Genomic DNA, 24971 nt, shown 5'->3' with positions numbered 1-24971 from the left:
CAGGCGCAGCTATCCCCTCACATCACCATCCCTTATTACCACGTAGGTATGCTTGAGGTCTGTCTTCTCATATAGTTTTCAGGCAGATATACCCACACTACATTCAGATAAGGGGATCTTGTGGGAAATCTTGTATGCTTTGAGATCTTCTGACATTTTTTGCCGTAATCTGCTCATCATCTGTGTGATATATGCTCTTCTATGAAGCCCCTAGGTAATTGTGGCCATGTTCTGCTTGCCTTCGCCACGATTTGGTGAATGTATGCATTATTTTGTCTGAGAAATGTATTTCAAATGTGATAGTATCCTGGTAAGTGGCATTCGTATACCTTTTAAATCATGCAATGACGGTCTGCATCTTTAGCCCTCTTGATGCTTTTGGTAACTCAAATTAAATGCCTAAACAAGCAAAGGAGGAAATGAGAGATAATTTATGAAAAAGGCCACAGCATACACTCCTAGTCAGTACATAAACATACTATAAAAGAGCTACTGTGGGTTGAGATATAAGTTTTGCATGCAGAGAATGTGCTGCCTCTGTACGAATGAGATGGTGAACGGGCTAAGGACTTACATGATTAAAATGTGAACATGACTTCCAACCCTCAGACGTATCATGGGGCCTGCTTCATCATTGGTTTTTTTACTGTGTGGGTAAAAAATCATCCCTTGATCTGTGATGGTCAAGGAAGGTGCCTGTCATACAGTCAATAGGTTGGGAGTGTCACGTGTACAGAAACATGGTGGAATGTTATACATCCACATACTTGATGATATCTATGCTACTGGGAAACCTACGGAGTGTTGCCTCTACAATGGCCAAATCTACTGAAACAAGTTACCATGTGGACCCTGTTAAAACTGTGTAAGGGTGTGGTATAGGACTCTGTTGTTACTCCCTTGAACTACATTAAAATCAAGAGGGTATCTTAATGGACCCTTCATGTGTTGACATGTTTCAGCATCAGATGAAGCCCATACAATGTCAGACCTTCACCAGGACAACATATTTCAAGGCAACATTAACTCCTTCCAAGAGTGACAAGAAAATAACCAAATAAAGTAGGTTCAAAGTTATATAAAAGGATTGCTTATCTCTGGAATCGTAGTTTACTTTACTCAATAGTAGCTCAATTGTATTTATGTCCAGTGTCAAATAGGTCAGAGTTTCCCAGGGTCAGAGTCTGGCTTCCAGTCTCTCAGATCTCCAGCACCACCACCAAATTCAAAGTAGTCAATTAACTGCCTCTGAGACTGATATTTTCTCTTTTTCATTTCGTTGTCAGAGTTTCGTTGCCTGGACCCCTAAGGCTGGATAGCCACTGTCCCAGCTATTATTGATAGCCAATTACAAAACGGTTTTTTTAATATGATTTTTATTGATTTTCACATGAATAGAGATCACATCATTTATAGGTTGCGTATGGCATACACACATGTGCAGGAGCAATTTTTAAAAGAAACATATATACTCGATACATCCCAACTCCCCACATCCCCCCAAAGCTACTCATTGGAGTACACATTAGGCAATCATATTACATTAAGCCAAGTCAAAAAAACTTTATTCGGAGACATGTAAATCATGTCCATAAAAGTACATACATATAATACATGTTAAAAGAAAAACACTTTACAATCGCAATCCGCAAAAAATACAGTATGATACATATAACGAATCAAATAACACACTTTAAAAAGTTTCCAATGGATAAATTATTTTAAAAATTATTATTTTTTTTTAAATTCATGCTTTTCCTAGAACTAATTGCCTTGAGTAAATAACTAGCCGTATAAAAACAGATGTCAGGGTGATGCAAATTAAAAAGTAATTTCATTGCCGCTTTGATGGTTCTTGCTCCAAATTTAATAAATAAAGGTTTTAAAAAGAATTTACGAAATTCAGTATACAGGTTACATATAAGTAGAAAGTGCTCTGTGCTTTGTTCTGAAATGTTGTCGCACCGACATGGACCTGTAGGGCGCATCTTAATCTCAGGGAATGCAACCAATAGGTGGACCGTACCCATCCTCATCCTGGTAAGAACAAACCGATGTTGCCCTTTAGTTACCTGGAAGAGGTAAGGGTGTAGGCCCACAAATTCATTCAATTGGTTGTAATGTATACAGGTGGAAAGTTTGAGATCATCCGTGGCTCGTCTTTCTGCACAGTGATTTAAAAAGATTGATTTCAGACTCTCTTTAGAAAGATCCGAAGCAGAACAGTGATCTAATGTAACGTTTAACCCAAACACATTAGAAAAGGATTCAATTGTGTATTTAATCCATGGGATTTTGAGAAAATAGTCTAGACGTAAACAATCCTCAATGATAGCCCTATTAAATGAGGTTTCGTCTTTCGTCCAGACCGAACGCCATAGTATCAGAGGTCTCAACAGTAATAGATCATTTAAATGATGTAGTCCTAGTTCTTTGTGGACCAAACTATTAGCAGTGGATGTCGGGAGACACAATAATTTTTTCAGAAATTTATTCTCTTCCACCTGTAAAGGTTCTACCCTGGATACCCCCCATACCCCTGCTCCGTAGAGAGCAGCCGAAAGACACCTAGCTTCAAAGATCTTAAGCATTTCTTTGGGCCTTCTACTACCTAATTTACTTGCAAAAGCAAATATTCCATTGGCGCTCCTGATCATTTTGTCGCGCACCACCTTATGCTCGACATCCCAGCGACCATTTTTGGAAAAGGTAACCCCCAGGTAGCAGAAATTTTCCACACACTGCACCACTTGGCCATCAATAAGATACCTATAGGGTTTTTTAGTTTTAACATTTCTAGCTCCACACTCCATCACATATGTCTTGCTCTTGTTAATGACCAGCTTTCTTTTTTCAATAAAGGCCACAAAGTTGTCCATCAGAAGCTGTAGACCCCGAGGAGTCCTAGAAAGCAACACAGCGTCGTCCGCATAGAGTAACACGGGGATGATACTTGTGTTTACTCTAGGGGCGTCCGCTGGTGCCTTCTTAAGGATCGAGTCTACTTCATTAATAAACAGAGTGAAAAGCAGGGGTGCCAAAACACACCCTTGTCTGATACCTCTCCTGACCCTGAATTTGTCTGTACATTCGCCCGAAGGCCCGTACCGAACACTCGAGCTAAGCCTCTCGTACAAACGGGCCAGAAAATATATAATTTCCCTAGGTGCTCCCATTTCTAGCAAGGTAGTCCATAGTATGGCGTGATCCAGCAGGTCAAAAGCGCTGCTCAGATCAGCGAAACAGAGGTAGAGTGAACCATTTTTTGCTCGGGTGTATTTCCCTATCAGGAGTTCCAGGTTTAAACATTGTTCAATGCAACCTCTTCCTTTCCTGAACCCATATTAGCAGTCTGTCATTATCTGATTAGACTCTGCCCACTCTTCTAATCGGACGAGGAGTACACGGCTCATAATCTTGACGGACGAATCCAGCAATGAAATTGGCCGGTAGTTTTTAACATTTCCTCGGTCCCCTTTCTTGTGAATGGGAACTATTATTGATTCAGACCAGGTACACGGGATAGTATAGCGAACAGCAGCATTAAAAACTTTGACTAGTACTGGCCCCCAAGTCTCAGGTGCGGATTTATACACATCAACTGGAACACCGTCGGGTCCCTGGGCCTTTCCGCCCTTACTAGCCCTGATACTACTTAGAACCTCCTGTAAGGTGATATCTAGGCTAAGTACTGGCCAAGAGCAACTTATCGGCAACATTACCGTGTTGGGATTAAAAATGCCAGAGAAATGCTGTACCCATGATTCCTTCCCTACGTTTGAGGTTAACACGGGGAATTTATCATCTTTTAAAAAGGGGCTGTTTACTACTGTCCAAAAAAGAGTACAATTTTTCGATACAGCCGCTAGATCAAATCTCTCCCAAGCTTCCTCTCGTAGTTCAGCTTTCCTTTGCTTAAGAGCTAAGTTATAGTCAGATCTGAGCTTAGCTACAACCGTTTTGTCTCTAGGTTTGGTGGATAATGCCTTTTTTAATGTCTTCAGGGCCACAGTACATGCATTATTGAACCATCCCCTGGCTTTATTGTTAATATTTCCAGCAGCCCTAGTAAACTTACCACTAATAAAAACATTGATTTTAGTAAAGTAAATAATACAGGCCTCCATATTTGACTTCTCATCAATAATTGATGTAATGTCATTTAAGCAGCATGAGATAATGCAATTAAAAGTTACTTCAGCTTTATCCCCGGCCCACCTTATTCTAAATCCGTTCGGCCTGTGTACATCAATGTTTGTGATAGGGCTACTATCTGGAATTATGCAAACTTTCCAAAACCTAGTTTCAATAACAAGACAGTTATGATCACTAACCATATAGTCTACAACCTTGACATCAGAGCTAAAATGAGCTAGTTCGGAAGACATACAAATAAAATCAATTACAGTGTTCGCCCCCCTCCCTACAAAAGTTGGCAAGCTATCACCCTTCCCATCCTGCTCAATCTCTAGGACCTCCATATCATAGGCGAGTAGGAAGGAGTTCAAAGTTTCTCCATATGTATTGTGTGGGAAATGTGTAGCTGGCTCTCCAACACGGTTCAAAGTGCCACACAACTTTTGATTAGAGAGAGGGCAAACAGAAATGTTAAAATCTCCAACATATATGAACTCAAAAACTGTATTAGAAGCTTTCATCAATTGTTTGATTGCGATGTCTAATTCTAAAATAACCATATGTCTGCTAGCATCAAAAACATTATTATACATATTAATCAGTAGAATGTTTTTGTCTGCCTCATCAGCTAACCACAGCAGTTGGGAATTATTGCCCACGGTGATATGCTCCTTCACCCTAATTCGCATTTTCACAGAAATCAGAATTAGCAAACCACCTTTGGCCCTCCCTGAGGTAGTTGCCACCGCTGGTAGCTCATATGCTACAAAACCATCAAGGCCCTTAAAGTTTAGACACCAGGTCTCTTGTAGACATAAGATATCAAATGTTCTGATTAGTTCAAGCCACCCTAATACTTCAAATTTAGAAGCTAGTCCTGCTATGTTCCAACTAGCAATATGGCAAGATGTTGATGCCCCCTCTAAGATATTGCAAGATGTACTCACAGACTTAAGCAGTGTACTACCTATAGTATTTGGGGACTGATTTAGGTCTACTCCTGCGGATGCTTCGGCAATCTCGTGTCTGACCTCTTGTCAATCGCAGTTATTAAGACCAGACAGGGAATCAAACCTGTTGTGTAATAGCAGGCTTGGTACTAGGGGAGAAGCCCAGCGGTTATGCATATTCAAGTTGTTATGCATATTCAAGTTGTTATCCCATCCTAATGCTGGCGTTTTTGGTAGGGTTACATTTTGCTGTTCCCCATAAAAGAATTTTAATGTTAGGGGAACCACCGTACCTCTTCTACGCTGAGGCGGAAGAATATGCGTTAGGACATTTGGGAGTACTTCAGGGTGTGCAAACGTCACCGCCACACAATCCCCTTTAAATCTTTTGGGGCGATTCCCAATCCAGGGAACGCGTTTAACTGCTTTAATATCGTGCGCCAGTTGCTGTAACCCTCCAGGTGCTAACCTCATATTACCTGAGAGCCAATGGAGGGCCTTACTAGTCAGAGAGCTAGATGACTCGGTAATGCCGTCGTCCAAAAGGGGAACATTAGCTAACACCAGTACAACAGGTGAGGCTTCCTCAATAAACTGCAGTGGGTCTGTACCGTGAACTTGTGCTTGTGGTAAATTTACTATCAACGGACGCCCTTCTGCTGTTGTTACGTGTTGATTATCTTTTGGGGCCGGCATATGAACTTGATTAGTCAGCACACCAGATGTCCCTTCTCCAACTTGGTTAACCCCTTCGGTACTATTTCTTGTTGTTAATAAGGTATTAAGACTGCCTATTTCCTCCGTCAACTTTATTTGCACACCTCCAAGTCTTTTTACTTCAGCCTGCAATTTATCGATTTTAGAGATCAGAGGTTTTACAATTTCATTAAGTTTACCCTCTACAACCTCAAGCAGTTTACTAAACATTTCGTCATCTCCTCTGTTTCTTAAAGTCCCTTCCCCTACAGCCTTTTGGGGAGCTCTCGAGGAGCCTGGGGATAATGTTCTTTTCCTTTTCACTCTTGGCCTTGGACCGCCCTGTTTCCGCTGATTCTTCACACAGGTGCGCACAGGCCGGGGTGTGTGCTCAATCGGTGGTAAATCGTCCTCCACAGGACCAGTTACAGTTTCTGGATCTGAATCTATAACATTGTCAGTGTCTACATCCAGAATAACAGGGGATGGTAACGTGGTCAATGGCTGGCTACCAGACTCAATAATAGGTGATGCATTTGATGAAACCCTGGTTTCCACCAACACAAAAGGGCTGTCGTCAGTTGACAGAGGTATAGTAGGGCTTAACCTGCGCAAATCTGGTGACTGGCTTAGCCCAAGTGATTCTCTCCTTTGTTCGTTTATTTTCTTTACTGTTTGCACAACATAGTTATCCATGGTGTTTGCGGGCAGAGCAGCAGGTTTCTTTTTGGACATCATCTGTATATAATGCAGTTAACAAACAACACAGGGACGACAACAGAGTCTTACTTGTAGGAGCGTCTCTGAAGGAACAGGGGGTCGGGCCCTGCCCCTCCCTCTTCCTGCCGATGAGGGCCGTAGAGGGCCCGCCCTTTGCCCGGGCTTCGCCCCGGGCGTCCCGCGACGCGGGGGTGCTCCTCCTTTTAAGCGTCTTCCTTAGCGCTCACAGGGCGCTGCCGCGTCACTCTGACGCGCCGCCGCGGTGCCTGCCGGGATTTGCAGTCTCCCGGAGCGGCGGCGCGGAGTCCGGTGTTCCTTGACTCTTGGCGGCGGTGGCGGCGGTGTGGGCAATGTCCTCTGCCTTCCTTCCTCTGTGGCCGTGAGAGGTAAGTGCAACTGACTCTCGGCGATGGCGGCGGTTTTGTTGTGGTCTTACATTAAGCCAGTAAGGATGAAGGTGTGTGGCGTAGGTATTTCTGCCTATGATGTACTTCGGCCCTTGCTGTTTCAGTGATCATCTTCTAGGCTATACACTGGCCTTCCCATTAGTGTCTATCGCTTCACCTCCCCCGCTACTTGATCTCTCATCACTATCTCTCCGCGTGTTTTTCTTCTATAATGGACTACCAGTGCCATGTTCAGATGGTATCTCACTCTTAAGATCTACTGGCATATGTCTCCAGGCTAACAAATCATCATCCAACTATTAATCGTGTCTCACATACTTCATTCTAACTTCCTCCGCTACCACCCACTCAATCACATCTCGTAAACATTCAGTGTACCAGGGAGGGTGTGCTCCCATCCATTTGATGGGAATTCATCTTTTTGCTAGTACTAAGTCCAACATTAGAAACTTACGTGTAAGTTTCTTTTTGGACGGCGGCAGGAGTACTGTGCATGCGTCACATGGGATTCTCCATCCTGTCGCTTGATTTAAACATCGCACAACGTCTCCCCAGTAGGATACTATTGGAGGGCAGCTCCACGCCATATGATCAAACCATGCAGCTGGAGCGCAACATCGTGGACATCATCGTGGACATCGGTCAGATCTTGTAGGGTAGATATCATGGAGAGTCTTGTGCGAGAGATATGCACGGTGTGTGTGTGTGTGGTTATATTAAATCAGCTTAAAATAGCATTAGAACTCACAGTGCTCTCCCCCATATGTACTTTTCCCAATCTCGTGTATTAAGAACCTCCCTAACATTCCTTCCCATTGCTCATGTGTTCTCAGTACTATTCCTGGCAGATCCTCCTGGAGTGCACAACATAAGTGTGATATTAATCTACAACCACCAGACATTTCTAACAGACTGGTCAATATTTTCGAGGGCCATGGCTCTTCATGAAAACACAGCCAAATTTCCAGAGCTGTAGCTGACATCTTGGCAAATTGTAGCTTCTGTCCTCTTCTGATCTTCCGCAGGTCCAAACATTTTTTGTCCCGTTGCTTTGGGATGCCACATTTGCACCTGGCACCAGCTAGAGGGTGGGTGTAGGTACTAGGCACTCCCTAACCAATGGGGCAAAAGTTCCATGGTCCAACCCTATTCTCTTTTCCAGTAGCTTCTGTTTGCCTTACTTCAAATGGGTCAAATATGCCATGTATCAGGGTATTTTCAAGATGTCCAAGAGTCTTTCGCTACCCTGAACTTGAGCTCTGAGGCTGGGGAGTGGGGGGCCTAAGGGGGGGAGGGGTGAGCAGGGTGTACTATGGTAATGCTAATGTCCTCCCACACCTAAGTAAAATCAGTTTGATGTAGGCACTGTAGAAGCATCAAACCGAGAAACAGAAGTTTGAAAGGACAAAAGCAGGGTCCTTCAGCAAACAAACAGGGGATACACAAGCATTGGTTTGACATTTTATTCTTTCCCTTTCAAGTATGCCCCAAGTGTTCCATGCGGCTCAAAAAGACCTGTCATGCAGATTTGACAGGGTGGCATCATATAATACCACAGCCCCCAATCTGCATATTCTGTTGCTTCAGAGGAGTCATTTCCGCCCATTCAGGTCAGCCTACTGTTTGCTCTTGAGAGACATTTCAGACTAATTGAATGCAGAGCATAGGCTGGAAGAAGCTGGAACTCTAATATGAATTAGCCTCCAGGAACATCAGGCAGGAAAACTGTGTATTTTTAAAAGTTACTTATCCTTAATATTTATTCAAAATCAGACTTCACGACTGAGTTGAATTTTTAACAACTATCGAAAATAGTTGTTTACTTTTCCAGTTGGTCCCATTCCCAAGATACAGTATTAGATTATATCTCTTCTCGGTGTTTCTCTATGGGCTAATTAGTGTTCCTACAGTGAAAACAGGTTTTGGCTGCTAGTCACTGTATTAACTTTAAATGTATACATGTCTTTCTTTTAAATAACTTTCACCCTGCCTTGTGGACTACAAGACCTATATAGGGGTAAATTATTAATACTGTAAAAGAAGGTTTTCTCCTATGAAAAAAAGTTATTTTGATAGGTTGCACAGCAGGTTTTACACTGCTGCAGTTAGTCTACACAGGGTAGACTTGAAGCCACGTTTGCACCGCCACTGTAGTGGTTGGCACACCAGGTGCTGTAGTGCAAAAGTGCCATTTTAACTTCCAGGCCCTGACTGCACCTTCTACACCCTATAATATGGAACTCATAGGCAAGGTAAAGGTTCCAATTAGCAATAAACCCATTTAACCATGTTTAAAAAGGGAGCACAGGCACTTTACTCTTGGTAAGCAGAAGTAAAGTGCATGGGATTATAAATCCAGCAAAACAGAAATGGCAAAAATCAGTGAGGTGTTGATGGAGGGTACACATCATGCAAAAGATGGTCATTTCCTACAATCACAACCACATACTAAAATAACCTCAGTCATCTGTTCTTCATTTTACTTATCTTATTTTCTACAATTTACCCATTATTCCCCATTTATTGGGCTCCTTATGTCAGTAAATCTGGAAAGTAACCTCTCTACAGTGATTCCACGTTGAGTTTTAAATGCAACTGATGCATAAGGTACTTCACTACAACTGCTCTCATTCTGTTGGAAAATAATATCTCCAAACCACGGCGTCGGCTCATGCCCATATAATTAGGAAATACTTGAAAACCAAAGATATTTTTAACACTCAAATATAGAAATTGCTTGAAATACTGTATACAATATAATTCTATATACTTTATCTCAACTGATATCCATGAAACCGTGTTCATACAAAATACTTTTTTTAACGTAGTAAACAAAACAATTACATTTGTTGTGAGCATCAGCACCCTATGTGCAAAACTTTAAAATGAGAAATGACGCCTAAACATTTATTTCATCACTGACCTATTTATTAAATGCACACATTAGAACGCGGTATACGCTTCAGGTTTCCCTATATTCTCATCTGGTAAGAAGCTGAAGAATAGCATCACAACCTAATCTAATCGAAACTGTATAGAGGCTAGAAAAACTGAATGGGAAAAATAATTATTGAGACTATCACGACAGAATAATACAAAATATATGTTAAAAGTCCCTGCTATAGTAAATAACTTGAAACTAAACCACTGTAAGAAAAGTTTTATTACATTTTGTTTCTACATATACAACTAAAAGATAACACATTGTGTTTTTTATGTTTGAAGATTTTACAACAATCAATGTATATTAATTCAACAAACAACAACCTTTGGTTTCAGATGCAAAAGAAACATTGAAGGCATGCTTGCAAAAGCTAATAAGAGGTATTCCTCTAAACACATGACTGGCACATGTCAATGTGCACAATACACCCACTGCAGCATACTAACCAACATTGATTCAGAATTTAATATGTTGCATAGTGAAACAGAAAGGCAAAGATTTACTGAGATGAACATAAAAAACATGTTTGTTTAAAAACATTGAAATCTCCAGAGGCACCACATTTATTTATAATAATAACTAGTTTCTTATTAGGCTAAATGAAACATTTATTCCATTTATAAGCCTGCAAATACCAGGTGTTAGTATTATTCAATTTGTGGCACTCAATGTACTCGCCACATAAGGACGAAAGACTAAGGGCCAGATGTTGTTTTGCGACTTGCAATTTGTGACTTGCAAAATGGATTGTACAATAGTGTCTCAGACACTGTTTGCGATTCACAATAGGGTTGCAAACGACCTACCTCATTAAGGGCCATATGTATGAAGCGTTTTTCTTGTCGCAAACGCTGCGAATCGGAAATTCGCAGTGTTTGCGACAAGAAAAACGTGAAATGCGATGTATGAAATTATCGCATCGCAAATGTTAAGGAATCGCAAATGTTTCGATTCCTTAACATTGCACAAGCATTTAGGAAATCGCAAAATGCGATTTCCTAAATGATATGTATGAAATATTTTAAAATTGCGATTTTGGAATAAGATCTCGCAAATTACCACCAACTTTTAGTTGATGGTAAATTGCGAATTCTTTTAAAAAAGCATTTTTTTAAAAAACAAAAGGTGCCATGTGACGCTCATACATGCCCTTTGGGCATGTATGTGCGCCATATGCGCACACATGTCATTTTCAGGGGTGCAGCAGGGTGTTCTTGAGACACCCCTGCACCCTGGAAAATTCGCAAATTTTGCGATTAGCAAATTGCTAATCGCAATTTTGCCTTTCATTTCTATGGGCCAAGAGGCCCTTAGAAATGAATGGGATGTATTCCTTATTTGCGAATTCGCAACTTGCGAATTCGCAAATAAGGAATTATTGGAAATCGCTAAAAAATAGCGATTATTTCCATACATACCGTTTTGCGATTTCCAAATAGCGATTCCTTAAAATTCGCTATTTGGAATTCGCAAAACGATAGTATGATACATATGGCCCTAATATTCATGAGGCAGGTCGCAATTTCCGACCCCATTGAAAATAGCCAGCACTCACATGGATGGTGGCCTGCTAGGGTCAGGAGACCACCATGTCTCTGACTGCTTTTTAAATAAAGCAGTTTAAAAAAAAAAAAACAGTCAGTTTTTCTTAAAGGAAAAAGCAATGCATTTAAAAATGAAAAATGAAACGTTTTTGTTTCATTTTTTAAGAGTAGGCTGTCAAAAAATATTTTTGCTGCCAGTCAAAAAGGGGAAGTGGTCCCCTGGGGACCCCTTCCCATTTGCAAGTGGCTTACCACCTTCTTGAAACCGATAGTAAACTGCGAGTGTTTTGCGACCGCAATTAGAAGTGGGACTCGCTACTAGGAAGGAATGCCCTTTGCGCGCACCTTCCTAATAGCGAGTCGCAAACACTATTCTGCAAGTTGGTAATAAGTTACTGACTCGCAAAATAAGGTTTGTACATTGCACAGACCTATTTTGCGGTCGGAAACGGGCCAATTTCCCATTTGCGACCGCAAAAAACGGTCCTACATCTGGCCCAAAGGGCTTAATTTAGAGTTTGGCGGACCAGGTTACTCTGTCACAAATGTGACTGATATCTCATCCATCATATTACAAGTCCATTATATCCTATGGCGCTTGTAATACGACAGACGGGATACCCGTCATGTTGGTGACAGAGTAAGCTGTCCGCCAAACTCTAAATCAGGCCCTAAGCCTGCCTTGCCAGGATTGAACTCACGAACTCCAGAACCCCACATATGTCTGCAGCAAATGTTCAGTCGTACAAGCCTCTTAAGAAAGGATATTAAAATAATTATGTGCATTTCCATATTTTGCTAAATCTGTATCTGTTGCCACCTATTATAAATTGATTGAACAGACTGTGTGAATCCTCATTGCTTAAATGTTTTTTTGATTTAATGTATGTGTGACCCAAATGGTACATTACTAAAGAAAGTCTGAAATCCTGATTTCTTAGATTGACATTGCTTTATTTGATATCCTAGGATCATTAGTGGAAAAGATATTAATTAGTGGTCATTTATTTTCACTTTTATTTTTTTACTTTTTATGTAAAACACAAAAAATGTGTTTAAATATACCATGCACCTACTGAAACAGATATCACTCTTGAAAGTTGTGATGAAAAGTGAGCAGGAATTATGGGACCTCGATTAGAGGTAGGACATGATTTAGAGTTCGGGGGGTTATTGGAAAATCCTATGTTAAATCCAGAGAAGAAGCCAGAGTTGGAATTCCCTCCAAAATTGGGATTGCATTGTGGAAGAAATGTCAGCCTTGGATTTACTCTGATTTAAGAACTTCTGCTGTTTCTGGAGGATTTTCCATTGCTGCCCAACTGCACATTCAGCCGAGGCTTGGACATGATCTTTTGGAAGTATCCATTTCAGGATCTGGATGAGTTGTTTGATTCCTGTGTTCTTGGTTGAGTGGCATTGTTATATACAGGGTCTTTATTAGGTGCAAAGGCAAATGATATAGTGTTGGAAAAAAAGTTAACCTTGGAGAGAGCTAAAATTAGAGAACGATAGAAGTACATTGGGTGGTGAAGTAGTTAGAGAAGTGTAAAGGTACCACAAAAGCGGTGGGCTGAAAGGAGTTGTGGGCTGATCCCACACTTATATATGACCACAATATATGTACAATTAAGGTATTGAATTTGAAATTGAATTTGTATAGCGCGTCAATTACCCATAGGTCTCATAGTGCTTGCAGAAATTCGGTGAGAGAATTGGGTAGGAGGTTGACCAAGATCTAAAAAAGTCAGGTTTTCAGGTGCTTGCGGAATGTGCTATGATTCGGATCAATTCTAATTGATAGGGGTAGAGAGTTCCATGTTTCTGGGCCTATTTTAGAGAAACATCTGTCCCCATTTCTGACCGTACGGACTTTTGGGACTGTTAGAAGGTGTTTGTCTGAGGATCGGAGGATTCTAATCGGGCAGTAATCATAGAGTTTTCTTTCCAGGTATTTTGGTCCTTGGTCATTGATAGTTTTGTGGACCAGGCAGCCTATTTTAAATTTGCTAAGTTTCTTTATGGGGAGCCAGTGTAATTTCCGAAGACAAGGGGCTGATGAAGTGGGAGGCGGAAGATCAAGGACCAGCCTGGCCGCTGTATTTTGAAGGGTCTGGAGTTTGGTCAGGAGACTTTCATTGATAGCAGCAAGCAGTGCATTCCCGTAGCCCAGCCGACTTATGATTAGGCCCTGGACTAGGGGCATACGGGACGATATGGGGATCCACTTAAAGATCTTTCTGAGGCTGCGCATTAGTCCTAAGCTGGTGTGTACTACTTTGTTGACGTGAGATGACATGGATAGTTTATTGTCAATAGTAACTCCCAGATTCCTGACTGAGTTTTTCGGGGGCAGGGCAGGGGCCAAGTGTTGGTGGCCACCATTCATTTGACCAGTATTTCTGCGCATTTCCAAATAACATAATCTCAGTCTTTCCAGCATTAAGCATCAGGTAGATATTAGTCATCCATTCTTTTAAAGGGGTCCTGCATTGTTGGAATTTGGATTTAGTGTCTGTGGGGTTTGGGCATAAGGTGATTAACAGCTGAGTGTCGTCAGCGTAAGACACAGTTTCAAAGCCGAAAGCTATGTACAATTAAGGATAACAACTGGGCTTTGAGATGCATGTCAATCCTCTATGATATCAAGTATGCTTCTTTGGTATCTAGAAAATTAGTTCATAAGGACATTGTTGGCTTTGAACCATATCTGGATATATGACATACAGAAGCTCATTAGAGGGTGTATGTAAGGTTCCGACATAGTACACTACATGCGTGCAACTGTACATCCGTATGGAGGACATCTGATGGCAACAATGTTGTAATTGGAGAACGGGAGGTAGAGAAACTGTTTACATTTCTTGCTTTTTGTACTTAAATCCTGTACTGGAGGGTGCACTGAGATATTTTGTTAAACTTCTAATTATCCACTCATGTCATTTGATCAGTTGAATACCCACGGAATGGCTTGTTTCTAACTACTGTTTCCAGGCATGTGGTCCAGGAATCAACCACGAATGCGAGAAGAGCACGTTCCTGCACGGCCTCTGCTATGTCTTTGAGAACGGCCAGAAGATGCAGGAGATCACACCTGGCTACCAAGGTAAAGAACAGGACCCGTAACAGCCCCACTCAGGCCACCTTCACCTGTTGCACCACAAGACTCCTCTGAGGTGTCTCTCTTGAGGTAGTGGGCCAAATGGGACAACTGCCAGTGACAGGGACAGGGTGGAAGAGAGGATGCTTTGAAAGAGAGGGGGTGATTAGGGTGGGCATCTCACTCCAGGGCTTCACAGATAATGATTCTATGGTCAGGCAACAATACACAAACTGAATGTCAGGATAAGAATGTGCAAGGTTGGTGGTTTCCATTCACTAATAGAATCGAAGTGAATCAACAGTGTCAGATCTTAGGGTGCCTGCCATTGTGTTGTTGCAGGATATTGCTACAGACATTCCACCAACCTCGGGCAGGCAGAAAGTATTTTCACATAATGAAGTTCTCCCTAACTCGTAGTATAAGGTAAATACGTTACTGCCGGGTTGTTCATTCAACAAGGTGAAAAGTGTAGTGAATACAGACAGTTTCTATGAGTGTACATGTTTTCTGATTTGGTACATGCATGACGTGCTGATAAAATATTGGATATATAGTGTTGTAAAATGCACATAGGGTCTGTGGATGCCATGGGTGGCAGCGCCCTCACAGTTTCTCTGTTTATATCAAGAGTCTATTCTTGTCCCACTCATCTCTCCTTTCAAGATGAAGTTTCAAGCTGAGTGTGGCACTTGTTTTGTGGAGCTCACTGCACTGTAAGCAGTAGCAGCTGCTACTGACCAGGGGTGGTGGGGCGGGGGAACGAGAGAGGGGGGGATAATACAAAGAAATGGCACTTACCTCTTTACCGCCGACTGCCGCCTCTTCTTTCTCTATCCTCCTCTCAGCAGGAAGCACACAGCCGCCCAGAATCACCTGACCAAGCACAACGCTGCCTTAGCAGCATTCTAATTGGTCGGAGCGCAGTGGTTCGGCGCTCAGACAAGGGCTGGCAGGTTGCGCATGTTCTCCACCCAGGCTGTAATACAGCCTACGTGAAGAACATGCAGAGTGCGCATGACTCTTTGCCTAGTCCGAGATGGCCGGCCAAAGCGTCATGTGCACTTTAGCTGCTGCCACCACTCATCCCCCTATGACGTGGGGAGCCCAGCCCTGCCCGCCTGGCTTCATCTGCAAGCTGAATAGATAAAAACAAAATGATAATTACGAATGTTGTTATTATTTTATTTTGTATTTAGCTTGCAGCTGAAGCAGTGGGACGACGCTCCTCCGCTTTAGTGGAGGAGCTGCCACTGACTGTAAGGAAGCAGGTGTTCCTGGTTAATATTGACTTACAGTACAGGGTGAGAGTCAGAGCAGGAGTCAGAAATTACAAGCAGCTCAGTCCTCAACTGGAAAAGCACTGTATGGCACTAGTGAGAAATACAGGCTTCATTTATGAAAAGTGACCCGTCGCTGCATGAAAACAGCAATGCGTCACTTTTCATTGCGCCCTCCTTGCGACATGCTGGATGCGTCATATTTACAGTATGAAGCATCATGTCGCAAGGAGTTACAGATACGTCAGTATTTCTGACTTATCTGTAGGCGCAAAAATGACGCATTGCTGGAGTGTCACAACAGTGACGCAACTCCATCAATGGGTCATTTCACATGGGCAAGTCCCATTTTAAATGTAAATGCTTCAGTCGTACGCCTGCTGTGAGGCAGGCGTAAGATATTGATGCAATGAAATCTCATAAATTTCACTGTGTCACTTCCACAAGGCTTTCTTGCGTCCGAACGCCCACCCTGCATACATAATACCTAGCACAGGTATACTGTGGCGCAGGGGTTTGCAAAATGACGCATCTAACTAGATGCGTCACTTTGTAAATATGACGCAACATGGCGCATTTTTTACGCTGCTGGTGCGCCACAAAAAGTGACAAACCGGCGGCGCAAAAGTGACACATGGGCTCATAAATTAGTCCCTAAAGGTGGAAACAGTGCTACTTGTACCCAGATTATTGAAATTTGCTGACTTCAGAAGGATCCATGACTCGGTCAAAAACAACGGCAGACTAAACTGTGTGCAAATGTTTGCACGCAGATGTGACTAAACTACAGGTTTCAAGCAGAAGCCACTGGGCTACCTAACTGAGCACTGAATAATTACTTTGGTGCTTGTAAAACAGTGAATGCAGTGTTCCTACTGTGAAGTGGTTTAAAGGATCGCAAAGGAGAAGCAACAAAAGCAGTACTGATCAATAATTGGCTATGTAAGTAGAGAGACATAGATGCATGGAAATATCGAATCTTGGTTTGATGAACCAATGGCCAGATTAGTTGTGAGGGTCCCTCTGACTTGGTGGTCTCAGAGATAACAGGACTCTCCCCAGCAGACTCTGCACCAGTGTGGGTGGCCATGGGATTGGGGATTCTAGGACTGGGATGTGTGTCTACCCTGTTCCAGGACCCTCTCTAACTCTTTGCATGTCTTGTTCTCGCCTCCATAGAATGCGTGAAAGGAAAAGTGGACCTTGTGTTCCTCTTCGATGGTTCGAGGAGCATGACCAGCGATCAGTTCAAAAGCATCATCAAATTCATGGACAACGTCATGGACCAGTTACAAAACACCAGCATACAGGTAATGGGTCTTGTGAACAATGGGTGTGGAAAGAAAGGTTTGGGAGGGAGGAGGCAGCAAACCAAGTGAGGAGAGGAGGGAATGGACTCCCCAGGGTATGAAATAAAGAAAGAAATAGGCACCTTAAGGGAAAAACTGTATTGTCGGATTGATGGAGTATGTTTATGTAAGATTGAATGAGCAATTGAGTTGGAAATCGTTTGTAAGTAAGTAAATATTACTAGATACAAACAAGTGAGTGGTTGCGAATGGGAGCTTGCAAGTGAGTGAATCCAAAAGATTATATGAATACGAGTGTGTCAGGAATTTTTTAATGTTTAATTATAGAGAGGTATTTACAGGTTTAAATGAGATAGAATCAGATCTCTTGAAAACAAAACAGGCTTTGATAGTCTTCCACAGAGAGACTACCCTGACTTATTTAAAGCACAAAGGCTCAGTACTGTGCGAGAAGAGAATTTAGAATTGAGAAACTACATAGAGGATTTAGATGAAATGATAGATATATATGTATGTATGTATGTTGTATGTATGTGTGTGTGTGTGTGTGTGTGTCTATATATATATATATATATATATATATATATATATATATATATATATATATATATATATATATATATATATATTTCTTTATTTATGTATATGCATAAAAACAGCTAAATGATCAGATCCCACTTTAGAAGGCTAAAAAATGTTCATCAGGCCCAGACCAGGTGTCAGTAAGGACACCGGGGATGAATGTCTTTCCTACTTTGCTTTGCTTCGCCAAAAGGGCTGCTAAGATCAGGAAATATTCTTTAATGAAGAGGTACCCTATCAAGAAACTTAATTTAAAAAAAAAAGAAAAAAAAACATTTGCTTCAAAACCGACTGGTAATTCCAGGTATTTATAATATTTGATACACTAAAGGCATCAGCTAATATACACATGCATTTCTAAGCACTCTGCTTGTGTTTGGTCTATGCCGAAAAGAGGTTTCTAATTACCCAAAAATGACCATTCCACTATACTCAGCAATCTGCTGCAAATATACTTTGTTGAAACTGAAATCAAGTATTTTACATCTTTATAAAGGCAGATTTGCTGAGGATTAATTTAAGTTTTGTTCAAAGGTGTATTTTTATGTGAAATACATTTGTGGGTTTTGTAAACAATTGAGCACAACAGATAAAGATTTGCAATTGTGAAAAGAAATTGTACTTTTGTAAATTTCGTCTGGCTATTAAAAGATTTACGAAGGTCTCATTTACACACACCCACGTGACTTTTTCCATTTTTGCCTGTGCAAAATTACTGCACATCACTTCTAACTCTTTTAGAAGTTGATATGAATATGAAACTTAGGTCTAAATGGATTGTTGCCAAACTGGGGCGAATAGGCATGTTTTAATACAGTGGCACTTGCGAACCTCAGCTCCCCTCTTTTGGTGATATAGCCTCATTTCGAGTTTGGCTGGCGGGACCTTTGTCACAAACGTAGCTGATATTCCGCCTGCCATATTACAAGTGAAATTGATGACCTTGTGCATAACCATCATAAACCTCTAAAAATTATATGGGTTGGTGATTTCAATATTACATTAAAGGTTGTCTGACATCTGACACCCTGCTCAGTGGAGTAACTGGCTGTAATAGAGATAATAGAGACCCTATCACTCAGTATAACCACACTAATTATGGTAATGGGCTGAATTGGCTCTTAATGATTTGGAACTTAGAAAAAAGAAATAGGATAAATCCACAATCTGGATTGATGTATTGTACTTTTCAAACTGCAAATTGAGGAACAACAATTCACTATATAATTTATTCGGTTGATTTGTTAGATAACGTAAAAAATATACAGATTAAGCTGACGGACTTTAGCGTCCCCCTCTTTTGTTACTTACATTGAAAAGGTATAAAAAAAGGTGGTAGAGAAGACAGCACCAAAACCAGTCTTAGAGAGGAAAAATGCCTACATCCTAAAAAGGGAAAAAGTAGAACATGAAAAGCTTCTCACTGCGATACTGTCTATGAATAATAAGTATTTTCTGACGTGCTTGGATGAGAAGGCTAACCCTAAGCAGGTGTAGGGGGCTTTTGGGGAAATCCTACTATGAATCAGGCAGCAAATAACCGGTCCACCTTCTTAAAAAAAACACCCACTGATTCATTGGTTTGATAAAAACTGCTCTCTGGCATTGGCGAATCTCCATAAAGCACTGAAGAAGAGCCCCAGAGATAATGCTCTCATATGAAATCAATGCCTAAATTATAAAAAAAAGCTAGAGATATTAGGAAGAAACAACTTAGAGAGGCAGCATGGTGTAATTTGAGAAACACCTCAGCAAGAAATGATAGTAAAGAATTCTGGAAGGTGGTTAACGCTCCATTTTTTGCAGCAGTGGGAGAAACTTCATTAAATGTTTACATTGGGGAAGAAATTTTGGTGTTACATTATCAGAAGATATTTTAAAACAAGAATAGTAACTCTTCTGTTATAGCTTGGATTCCTCCAGAAGATTGTCCAAATCTTTCTTTTGAACTGGAGGAAATAGCGTTTCCCTCTTGCAAACATCTTCTCTGAAAGCTGCTGGCCCAGATGGGGCTCCTGACGACATTTTTCTTTTAAACAAGTTAATATGGGCTCCACTGCTGATCAATGTTTTTAACGCTATCGCTAAAACAGGTCCGCTGCCCTCCTGGAAACAATCTTTAATCATCCCTGTTTTTAAGAAGGGGGATGGCCGTAATCCAAACAATTATGGACCAATTTTCCTAATTGATTGTACAGCCAAATTAATGGGTCCGCTACTGTTAAATAGACTGGGAGAGTGGGTAATGGAAAAGAAGTCCCTTACTATGGTTCAATATGGCTTCCGAAAGGGAAAGGGCACAATAGACCAATGTTTGAATTTAACACTGCTGGCCGCAAAATATTCGATAGCAAAGAAGGGTCAATTGTGCATGGCCTTCATGGATTTGTCTGCACCTTTTGATTGTGTTGCACACAGTAAAATTGGTCCATTATGGAAGATATGGGAGTGGATCCCGCAATATTCGTATTCATAAGAAAACTCTATACAGAACAACAGCTACTGTTCGATATGGGAAACAGGATGAATGTTCAAAGCCTTTTAATATGAAGTGTGAGACCGGGATGTGTCCTTGCCCCCTTTTTATTTTCTCTTTATACCAACAAGCTAAATGAAGTTCTGATGGAAACTGGTATGGATACCCCTATCATTGAGTCTCTCAGGCTCCCCGTTCTTCTCTATGCGGTTGACTTAGTTTTGCTAGCGAGAACACCAATAGCTTTGCAGATTCTCATAGAGAAGTATACCTCATTTATGGCAGAATTGGACTTATATGTAAATGAAGCAAAAACATTTGTAATGGTTGTTGGTGATGATTCAAAGTAAGTGGGTGAAGTTCTCAATAGTTCAAAAAATAATAGAACGGGTGGAGAACTTTATGTACCTCGGAGGTCTCTTTGATTCCAGATTAAACTGGGAGGACATGATAGCTGTGAGAAGTTGGCCTGATTTATGATACTCACTAATTCTAGTGATCACCTTGTATCAGTCCAAACAACCCTTATGGTGATGGTTGTAAGTCAACCTTATAGACCAGCTATCCTAATGGTAGCATGGACAAAGCAGTCTTAGGCTAAACTCTTTTGGCATGTGAAGCCAGCTGTTTTACCACATATAACCCCTTGAATACCAAATGAAAGGACACCACACAGGTAGTTATGAAAATAAACAAGATATTTATTAACTAACAAACACCTCTGAACTCTTTATGAGATCAGAGGGCTAAGCACATGACAAGACTCTTAAGAAAAATAAGTTTAAGTTGCACAATTACAATGTTGCCCTAGGGGCACAACAAACCATATACTAAGTAAGTGGAATGTGAAAGTTGATAGAAGGAATGGAGCTGTCCAGAGGCTGTAGGATCGCTGGGACTACACTACCCTAACTTTAGGTAAGTAATAGGAGGCCCGCGGAACGCGTGTGCAGAGTGTGAACTCACACGCGAGATGCATAACAACGTCTATGGACAGTAAAGTTCAAGAAAAAGGTGAGTACGGACAATCCTGACTAGTTAGGACTAAAACGACTGTGGAACTGGACACTAGGAGAGTCAATCTACCCTTGAGCACCGAAATGCTCTTGTTACCTCACCAACAGGCTGCGGGTGCATAGGTGCGAAGTCGTGTCGGGTTCCGGCGTTGAAGTCTATGGAGCCTGAAAGAAAAGATGCTGCAGGCAACCAGGAGGAAGGTGTCCGGTGTGATCCAAGGGTGGATCAGAGATGCTGAAGACCTGAAAGCAGAGGGGACAATGTTCAAAGTCACTAGCCAGTGACTGGAGTGGAACCAGGAGTGGAACCAGATGTCGTGGTTGCGATCAGGTGAAGAGTGGACGCTTGTCTCTGCAGCCACGTGGACCAGGAGGTGTCTTCGACGACCAGGATGGAGGCACGAGCTGTCCCACGCAGGCTCTCGCTGTCGGCGGTGTCGGAACCGGATTTGGAGTCAACAGGCCTTGGCAAAGGCAACCCACACGGAGAGTGGAAACGGCGTCTGGTGCGGACCAGGAGGGTTCGGGGTGCTTCTTATTTGCAGGGAAGCAAGGGCCAGTCTGGAGCAACCAGACCAGCATATTGGATTTCAAGGTTTGTCGTCTAGGAGGTCACTAGCCAGCCGGCAAGTGACCAGACAATGCGTCGAGCAGCAAACAGGCAGAAGGGCCCCACCATATCTCGTGGATGCTGGAGGGCTGGTCTTCAGTGCAGGAGCTGCTCGGGGCTGGGGCTTCTCAGTCCCCAAAGCACTTCATCGAGGTTACCTCAGAAGTCGTGCTGGAGCGAAGTGCTGCTTCTTCCAAGATGGCCGGTCCCACGTGTCTCGTCCCACCCACGGATCTCAGCTGTGCTGTAGATGTAGGTAGAGGTCGGAGAGGTCTGGGAATCTGGGTCTCGTCGGGCTCTGAAGTCTGGATCCTCGAGGGAAGACGACAAAGGAAGCCGCTAGACGCTGATGGTGCCTGCTTGTGCAGGGTGGACACTCCTTGCCCACAAGGGAGATTTCTTCAATATTCTTTGTAGAAAGTCGAAGTCCAGAGTTTCTTCTTGCAGAATTTCAGTTCAGGATTAATCTAACTTGGAATGGGACCAGCTCCTACCTTTATCCTACTAAAGGGGGCTGTACTACGACTAGGTCCCTCCTATGGGTGGGACCAGGAAGGGGGTGGTTACACCCCCTATCCTTTGTCCGGTCTTGCGCCAGTGCTGGGGCTGGTGAGTCCCAGGAACTGGTTTAGACCGGTGTATGCACAGGGACACCTTGTGTGCCCCAGGCATGTCTCATTCCTTTCAGCCCTGTCCTACCCAATACACAAAATCCTGTCTGGGGTGGTGCTAGCACCTCCCAAGGCTGGAAACCCTTTGTTCAAGCCTCCCTCGCTGGAAGGACTCCCAGCAGCAGGATGTCAGACTTGTGTCTGTGTTGGCAGCATCTATTTTGGGATGCTGAGGCTCGGGTTAACTTTAACCGGAGTTCACAGTTAGGTACATGTTGTGTCCCTCTAGAAGGGTGGAATGCTACCCCCGTCACCAGAACTGGCGAGGGGGTAGTATTCCAATTCGTATGACACCTTACTCGACATGTTTTGATAATGCTATACCAAAGTTAGCAATAACCACGAGGATTATAACGCACTTAAGAGTATATGGTATAGCGTTATCATGGAAACAGCTAAAGGACTTGGTTCCGAAAGCTGTAGACAGGCTCAGCTCATGCCAGAGCACTATCTCACATAATTCCAAGCACTCTGCCTCCAGGATTGTTAAGGCCTGCCATAGGAGTGACTTATAGGAGTATATGTTTCCATTTTAGGTTTAGATATAGGTATACTATATCTAAAGCAAAGGGTGATTACACCACCTTGCCCCAGCTGATTGATCAGCCAGTTGTGTCAGATTTGGATGGCCAGCCAGGGGTGGCGTAATACATGCTGCAGCCCCTGGTAGGCCTTGGGTGTACTTATGCGCTGGGTACCTATGGTACACTGTACAAGGACTTACAAGAGTGACCCAATACCAATTGGTAAATGCACCTAAGGTACATGGATGTCAATTTAGAGAGAGAACAGCTAGGCTGTGGGTCTGATTAGCAGGCCCACAGCCAGGGAAAGTCATAAACCAGTGAAGCAAAAAGCAAAAATCCGAGGTGACCATAGGATTGCAGACCCTACTCTCCTACATAACCCCCCAAACTTAGGGATATTAAACTAACCTTGACCAGGTGAGTCTTCCTGTTCTAAGTGGAAATACCTGGAGAGACCATCTGCATTGCCATGGTCAGTCCCTGGTCTGTGCTCCACTGTAAAGTCCATCCCCTGTAGGGAAATGGACCACCTAAGAAGTTTGGGGTTTTCACCCTTCATCTGATTTAGCCACAAGAGGGGCTTATGGTCTGTCTGAATCTTGTAGTGAGTTCCAAACAAGTATGGCCTCAACTTCTTCTGGGCCCAAACCACAGCAAAGGCCTCCCTCTCAATAGCTGACCAACGTTTCTCTCTAGGGGTCAGCCTTCTACTTATAAAAGCAATGGGCTGGTCATGACCATCAATATTCAGTTGAGATAGAACAGCTCCCACACCCAACTCAGAAGCATCTGTTTGGACAATGAAAGGTTTGGAGTAGTCTGGACTCTTGAGAATAGGTGCAGTACACATGGCCTGCTTTAGGTCATCTCATGCCTTTTGACAGCTAACTGTCCACTGAACTTTCTTTGGCACTTTCTTACTTGTCAGATCATTAAGAGGGGTCACAATTGTCCCATAATTCCTGACAAATTTCCTGTAGTAACCAGACAGGCCCAAGAAAGCTCTGACGTGTGTCTGGGTGGTTGGAGGAGCCCAGTCCTTTATGGCCTGTATCTTGCTCTCCAAAGGTTGAACCTGGCCTCCACCTACAAGGTGGCCCAGGTATACAACTTGACTCTGCCCTATCTGGCACTTGGTAGCCTTGATAGTGAGGCCTGCCTTTTGCAGAGCCTCCAAAACTTTCCTCAGGTGGATCAGGTGATCCTCCCAGGTAGAGCTAAAGACAGCAATATCATCTAGATATGCTGCACAGAAGTCATCCAGCCCAGTGAGAACTTGGTTCACCAACCTTTGAAAAGTGGCAGGTGCATTTTTCAAACCAAAGGGCATCACCATAAACTGGTAATCACCTCCTGGGGTAGAAAATGCTGTTTTGGCCTTGTAATCAGTAACTTTACTTCCCAGTAGCCAGCCTTCCAAAGCCTTAGTGGCACAATCAACAAAGTCAGTCCAATCCTGAGCCTGAGTTTTCTGGGTGTCTCTGAACATTAACCTGTACTGTTCAGTTGTTAAGCCAAACCCTTCGATCAGTGCCATTTTCAGGACTTGGTAATCATTAGCATCCTCATCTCTAACAGTGAGGAGCTTATCTCTACCTTTACCTTCAAAGGAGAGCCACAAGATAGCTGCCCACTGACTCTGGGGTACCTGCTGTACTTTGCAGGCTCTCTCCAAAGCAGTCATCCATTTGTGGATGTCATCCCCTACCTTAAAGGGGGGCACTATCTTACTCAGGTTTATGTTATCAAAACTCCTGTCTTTATCTCTAGGGATAATGCTGCCACCAGTGGGTTCTGACCCACTCAATTTCTGCTCTCTGGCAAAGGCAAGTTTCTCTTTGGCAAGGGCAAGTTCTTCCCTTTCAATCCTCAGATTCACTTCCCTCATCTTAGCTTCATGCTCTCTTCTCTGAGGGGATGTCATCCCTCTCTGAGAAGATGCCTGAGAGACACGGGTGGGAATATTTCTGTTAGAACCTCTGGAGTGAGACCTAACTTGTC

General features: G+C 42.6%; 1 protein-coding gene across 1 annotated transcript in view; it reads left to right on the top strand.

Moving 5' to 3' along the window:
- Nucleotides 1-24971, top strand: part of LOC147703147 (integrin alpha-L-like) — a 546902-nt gene that overhangs the window by 182051 nt on the left and 339880 nt on the right. The window contains exons 5-6 of the mRNA XM_086931681.1: nt 14393-14504; nt 16958-17088. Of these exons, the coding sequence (XP_086787807.1) occupies nt 14393-14504; nt 16958-17088 (243 nt within the window). The remainder of the gene's footprint in view (nt 1-14392; nt 14505-16957; nt 17089-24971) is intronic.

This window comes from Lissotriton vulgaris, chromosome 7 (assembly GCF_964263255.1).
Source record: "Lissotriton vulgaris chromosome 7, aLisVul1.2, whole genome shotgun sequence".
NCBI classification, from domain to species: domain Eukaryota; kingdom Metazoa; phylum Chordata; class Amphibia; order Caudata; family Salamandridae; genus Lissotriton; species Lissotriton vulgaris.
Note: the sequence above shows the minus strand (reverse complement) of the source record. Positions and strands in the feature narration are given on the sequence as shown.